General features: G+C 40.6%; 1 protein-coding gene across 1 annotated transcript in view; it reads left to right on the plus strand.

Moving 5' to 3' along the window:
• The first annotated feature begins 2240 nt into the window (after positions 1 to 2240).
• The window catches only part of pdlim1 (PDZ and LIM domain 1 (elfin)), a 9481-nt gene continuing 4785 nt past the window's right edge, over positions 2241 to 6936 (plus strand). Inside the window, exons 1-3 of the mRNA XM_008430037.2 lie at positions 2241 to 2562; positions 5226 to 5377; positions 6068 to 6152. Coding sequence (XP_008428259.1) covers positions 2467 to 2562; positions 5226 to 5377; positions 6068 to 6152 — 333 coding nt within the window. The 5' untranslated portion in view covers positions 2241 to 2466. The remainder of the gene's footprint in view (positions 2563 to 5225; positions 5378 to 6067; positions 6153 to 6936) is intronic.

Genomic DNA, 6936 nt, shown 5'->3' on the forward strand with positions numbered 1-6936 from the left:
GCTTAGCCAATCAGAGGATCACGTTACATTGCTTAGCCAATCAGAGGATCACGTTACATTGCTTAGCCAATCAGAGGATCACGTTACATTGCTTAACCAATCAGAACTGCGGAGCCCTGATTGAAGGAGCTCCTCTCAGCAGGGATTTGAACTTGTCTTTAATTACTTCAGCAAAGCTCACGGTTTTTACCAAATTCTGTAGCTTTCGGTGAACTTCTAAATCTGCTCCTTAGTCGCATCTTTTCGGGGTTGCTACTGCCTCTAGTGGCGTGGGGGTGGTAACACAACTAATATAATTACACCACTAAATCAGAATACCGCAAAGTCTTAATTATTTATTATTAAATTTTCATTATCTTAAGAATGTAGTGCTAATTAAATGATCTAAACACCTTAAAGTGGTTCCAGTTTCTCTCGATGGCCAACCTGTTGAAACTGCGGCAGATTTTAAATTCCTTGGGTTGTTCCTGGACAGTCAGCTCAACTGAAAACACCGACTATATTTTGAAGAACTGTTCTCAGAGACTCTACCTTTTAAGAAGACTTGGTGATCTTGGGGTGACCCAGCTAGAGTTGGGTCACTCCTATGTCTTGAATTTGGGGGAGGAAGAATCATATTTTAAAAGGGTTCAGTGAATGCGCATATGAAACTGGTGGGTTCGGTATCTCAAAACAGGTTAAGCGCCACTGTTTTACAGTGATGCACTGACACAGTTTTAGCCGGGCTGTGGTTGTAACAATCAGTACCACCTTTACTCTCCTGCAGGATCTGATCGTTAGCAGCAGAGGGGCAGAAGTTTAAAGCCCGCATGCAAAGCAGAGAGGGCGTGTTTCATTCAGACTGGCCGCTTTCAGCGCGCAGCTCCTGGCTGGAGTTCAGGTCTTGGGAGCGGCACATTCCACATCCTGGGATTTTAGCTCTACCATAAATGGTAAGCTTGCACATAACAGAGTGACGTAAAGGCAGGGCTGACATCCCCTTGAAACAAATAGCTGAGCTCAGATGAGAGGGGCGAAATGTGAAGAGGGGTCTCTCTGCTCTGCCTTTAAGAACTTTTATCAGCTCCAAAGGGAAAAAAGTTAAGATACTTTCAGCAAATTGTCTTTATAAGGACGCTTAAGTATGTTTTAATATGTGGAAACTCAGAAATGTCAAAAATGTGCTTTCAGATTATGTCAAAAATAAACAAGAAAACATTAAGAGACTATTAACTTTTTCAAATTCAAATTGAAACATATTTTATTAATCCCAAAGGGAAATGATCTGTATTACAGAAGCTTGTTATAAAGACAAAAAAAGACTTTCAGACGCAAATATGTGTAAAAAATTTTAACATTCTGCTGTCAGAAATTTAAAAAATGCACTTGCATGTTTCCATTAAGTAAGAAACGTAAATCACACGTGAATAAGTTTGTTTGCAATAAGTGATTAAAAATCATGCTGCGCCATCATCGTCCTACTACTTCCTGTTGTTTTCTTCGTCATGTTTGCAAGTAGTAACATCCATTTGTGTAGGTCTCGGAAAAAATTTTCCATTGTGGTTTTGCGATATACACTCATTTCGAAACAGCTGAAAAACCACCTCATATTAGCGCAAATACTTTCCATCAAAACACGTGAGTTTTTTAAATTTTCTTTATTATTATTATTATTATTATTACTATTTATTTCATTGTCATTTTTTTTATTGGCGTTTCAATTAAGCAAATTCTTTTTCGCAATACCTATTTGGTCATTGGACATGTAGCTAGTGCAGTCTCTTGAAGAGGATGGTCAGGGTTGCTCATAATTTTATTCATTTTATATAAAAACCCTTTTTTTCACCATTATCTCCAGAGATCCTCTCACCAGAACAGGTTTATTTATCAGGTTGTTTAGCCTTTTTTTGAAAACTTTTTGACTTATTTTGTTGTTGAGAAAAGTTAAATATCTCTACAGATATTTCTGAAATTTGGTAAACAACTGTTTTATTATCATAATCACAGCCCATATTAGCTCATATTAGCTTGGTGGTTTAACGAATTAACAGATGTTCCCTAAAAATGTTTTATAGTTAAGAGTTCATAATGTCTCTTTATTGATTACTTTAACTTTTTTAACGCTAATATATTTTAAAACCGAAAAAGACCAAAACTGGTTACCAGAAGTTGAGTCATTTGTGTACCTAACGTTTTTTTTTTTTGTTTTTTTTTACCAACCTCTAATATAAATCAAGAAGAAGAAGTGGCTGGACGTAGGTGTGAGAACGCAGTGACTCATCTTTGTAATACACGATCTCTGGACACCAGGTTATCAGCGAGGAAAACCTCCACGTTTATTCGCCCAATTGTCTTCGGAGGGTCCACCCCTCCGCTGCAACGCTGCTCAGCCTCACCTCGCCGACTGCTTCATGTCAGAGACAGCAGGAACTGAGCCAGAGGTCGGTCGTTTTTAACGCCTAAAGTTGCCTACTTTAGCCTGAAGCGATGCCTCCTGTCCGGGTGGTGATGCAGGGTCCCGGCCCGTGGGGGTTCCGGCTCGTCGGGGGTAAGGACTTCGAGCAGCCGCTGGCTATTTCCCGGGTAAGTTTGGCTTCTCACTTTCACACTTCAGTTCAGCCATGTCCACAGCAACCTTGCTGCCGCCTCGGTGTTAGTCAACGCAGGCTAACGGGAACTGAATTAAGGATTTATTGGGTTAAAGTCGGGCTAACTGCGGCTCAACTAGTAACGGTTTTAGCTAGCTGGGTTCAGTTGTTTACCTGCGTTAAGGTGTGAATGCGGAGGTAAATTAACCCTTTATTTGAAAGTTGGTCTATTTTTAGTTTGTTCTTTCTCTACGTTTCTCCTAAACTGTCATCAGTTTAGGAGGAGCGACTGTGAGATTATAAAAACATTAAAAATATTAATTTTTAGTGAGAGAGCTACAGGAAGGTGTGTCATTCATGACCTCTGTGCCCTTTCGCTCTTTCTATGTTATTTTACAACATCTATGTGTATCTACAGGCAGACACTCATGACTAATACTGTTTGTTTTGCTGCCATCTAATCATGTGTCATTAGGATGACCTTTGAAAAGTTAGGAGCTCATGTGGCTTTAAGTGTTTTAATGAAATAAACTTTTCTTTAGTGATAATTGCTCCTACAGCATAAAGTTAACTTTGACATATTTTAGGGCTTTTTTTGTCTGCTTTGGCTTGTAAGCCGAGAAACAAAAAATCAAAACAAAACGATAACATAGAGCAAATAGATATGTCCAAACGACTGAAGGTGACCATATAGACAAGTTAAAATATAATGCCCTCCTTTCAGCCAGCTGAGCTCCAGCTCCTCAGCAACAGACATGATGGAGGCAGCATTAAAGTAGAACAGATATAACTTTAATAAAACATTTAGATATCAGGAAACTATGCCATATTTTATAAGAAACCCATATGTTGACAAAATAAGCAACATTTTCAATTTAAAAACTCTTTTTTGATTCTAAATTACTGAATAAATATGCAAATGGGTCCAACACTTAAGATATTTAGTCATTTTTATCTGTTATTTAGGTTATTTAATCATCAGAGATTCAAATTGCCGCCTCAGCCGTTCAGCTAAGGGAAGCGGTGCATCAGATATATGGACGTACCAGAAACTGTTCCGTCGGGAACCTTTGATCATTCTGATAATTGCGTGAAATTTTTACACTGAAGTCGTGACCCTTGTTTTAATTTTGCAAATGTAATTAATTAATTACATTTTCTTAGCTACTCTCTGTGAGGCTCTAAGGGACAGCTGGGTAAATGTGAGCAGGAGCTGCAGCAGCCATTACAGTCCGTCCTTCACTGAACTGTATTTGTAGAGGGGGGTGTTGAGGAAACCCCAGACTTGTCAGAGCGTGTGAACGTCTGAAACAAAGCTGTGAACACATGATGGGCTGATGTTTCAAAAAGCAGACGGAATCACTCAGTTACTTCCAGAGTTATAACGGGTTTGGATTTTCATTGTGGTTCAGTTTTATTTAATTTCTTTTAGTCATCTAGTTAGTCTTAATTAGATTTTAGAGTGTGTTTGCTAGGTTTTGTTAGTTTTAGTTAAATTAGTTATAATAGTATTTTTATTTTTTCAGACTTTGGTTAATTTTTAGGTGCAGAATTAAAATATTTTATTTTCATTATCTATACTTTGATTGGGTAATAAATACTCAATATTTTTTAAAAATTTATTAAATTATTGTTTTAACTTTTGCTGTTTCCATTTTGTAGATCAGCATAGGTGGATAATTTGTTATAATTTGCCAAAAACCAACGTAAACTAGCTGGTGGAAAAATAAATTTGATACTGTAAGAAAGGCTAATAAATGGATTCATAAACACAAAACAAAGGATATTAAATCTATTATTTCTGTGTGTTTTAGTTAGTTTTATAGACACACGATGTAGTTCCAGTTAGTTGTAGTTTTCCCCTTTAATTACGGTTTTATCTTATTTCAGGTGACAAAAATGTTTTGTCAATTTCAGCTTTTGTTTGTATAACACTCAATAATTATGGGGTACAGATAACTGGCTGTATTCATTTGTCTTTTACTGCCACTTCTCTCATTGCTCCCATAAATACCGAAACATACTGTAAGAATGCAGGTTGGTGAGTCCGGTGTGTGCTCAGCTGGACTTCCTGTTGTAAACGCTCCACCCAGGAAACCTGATTAGGAATGCCTGGACCGTGCCAGTCGCTCCACTTTAAGCTCCTTATCTCCGTGAAACATCTGCCTTCTGGGCAGCAGACTGAAAACTCCAGTTTGTAAGTGGCTTTGCGTCTGTTTACTGTAAACAAAGCTGCGTGTGTGAAGAGGATGCACCGCCCCGATGTGAGCCCAGGCTGCAGTTAAACTCAGTTTACTCCGTTTTTATTCATTCAGAAATCAGCCTGAATGTTTTTCACTCTGAATTACAGCTGCAACGATTCGTCGGATAATTCGAGTACATCGCTTATTAAAATTCCTCCAGGCAAATAATCTGCCTCAAATCTTGTTTTTGCTTTGTTGTTATGCTAGTACCGTCATATTACCTCAAAATTGACTCCTGAGACAATTTATCGTCTGGCAAAATTTGTTATGGTAACAGGATGGACAGAAATAAAAACTCGTGTTGATATTGATACTATTTGTTCTCTGAAATAATCGTTAAATAATGCTCTGGCTGTGCGGAAATCCCCAAATAACTCCTGGTGTCATTGACGTGTGATTTGTTTTGCCGTCGTAGGTCAACCCTGGCAGCAAAGCGGCGCAGGTCAACTTGTGCATCGGAGACATTATCCTGTCGATCAACGGCGAGCCGACGGAGAGCATGACTCACCTGGAGGCGCAGAACAAGATAAAGGGCTGCGTGGAGGAAATGGCGCTCTCCATCGACAGGTGGGCTGCAGCGGCACGTAGAAGCTGACTCAGCTTCCATCCAGGTGTTCGGTGACGGCTGTTTGCCCAGGGAGGCGCTCTGAGCCGTGTCGCAACTAACATCTTGCCTCACCGCATCACATCAGTGGCCTCCAGGAGGCGGAGAGCCGCGGTTTATTTAAACACCACCGCGTGTTTTTGGTCCAGTTTCTGCTGTAAATATCTCAGTTCGCTTGAAATTAGACAAAACTAACAGACAAGTGACTTTTCAGCAACTTTTTCAGGCAGCAATTCCTCAATATTGATGTAAAAGTTTTGGTTCTACCGGCAGATTATTTCACATTTAACTGGCTCTGTGCCGTTACCTAGCAACCCCACCCAAGCCCAGCCCGTCACCTAGCAACCGAGTTCAAATTCCACCGGCAGATTATTTCACTCGTATCATGACTTTTCTCCCCATGTTTTAGTGAAGTAGCTAATCCTTTTTCCATCGACATTAATGACTTGTTTACCTTAAACAAGCTCCTGGTTCTTGCTGAAAACTCTCTCGTCAGTTATTTTTCTCTTGTTACCGAGATATTTGTGGTTGAATCTGGACCGTTTTGTTACTGCTTGGTAATATTTCTGCGTTGAACCATCCTGTGTGTGGAGCAGCTCAGAGCTTTAACCCTCATTTTCCTTGTTTTGTTTTGTTTTTTTTCTGCTGTGCAGGTCAGAAACTAAGCTGTGGTCTCCGCTCTCGTCTGAGGAAGGAAAGTCTCACCCTTACAAGATGAACCTGGCGTCAGAACCGCGGGTGCGTTTCGTCGCTCACTGTGTTTAAATCACTGCCTTAAGGAGCAAAAACTCACCTTTCTTTACTTTTTTTTTAATGCAGGTAGCCACACGGTTTTCCTAGAAGTTGAAATATTTGTGCGCTTGCGAAGGTTGTGGGATATTTTTGTGTGTGCCAGAAATGAAGTCATTGTTTGCTTCCCAACAGGCGGTTTCCTAGGAGACCGCAGTTTATCAGCCGAGCCGTGATGCAAGACTCAGTCGCTGCTGTTCAGGGGAAAGTTGAGGCCAAAGTTTGAATCCATGTAGGAAACGGAGTCGCAGTCTCTCTCTCTCTCTCTCTGTCTCACTCTCTGTCTCTCTCTCTTCCTCTCTTTCTCTCTCCCTCTGTCTCTCTCTCTCCCTCTCTTTCTCTCTCTCTCTCTCTCTCTCTCTCTCTCTGTCTGTCTCGCTCTCTCTGTCTCTCTCTGTCTGTCTCGCTCTCTCTGTCTCTGTCTCTCTATCTCTCTCTCTGTCTSTCTCGCTCTCTCTGTCTCTCTCTGTCTCTCTCGCTCTCTCTCTCTGTCTCTCTCTCTCTCTTCCTCTCTCTGTCTCTCTCTCTCTCCTCTGTGTGTGTTTTTCTCAAACACGCTTCAAGCATTTGGATGAAATCTGAAGCTTTTATCCTTGTTGGCTGAAACTTTCTGCAGATGTGGTTTAAAAAGAGTCTGCAGAGTTAATAGATCCTGACGGCAGATGCTTGAAGCGTGTTCCCGCTGCGTGTTCCCGCTGCGTGTTCCCGCTGCGTGTTCCCGCTGCGTGTTCCC

The sequence above is a fragment of the Poecilia reticulata genome, linkage group LG15, assembly GCF_000633615.1.
Source record: "Poecilia reticulata strain Guanapo linkage group LG15, Guppy_female_1.0+MT, whole genome shotgun sequence".
NCBI classification, from domain to species: Eukaryota; Metazoa; Chordata; class Actinopteri; order Cyprinodontiformes; family Poeciliidae; genus Poecilia; species Poecilia reticulata.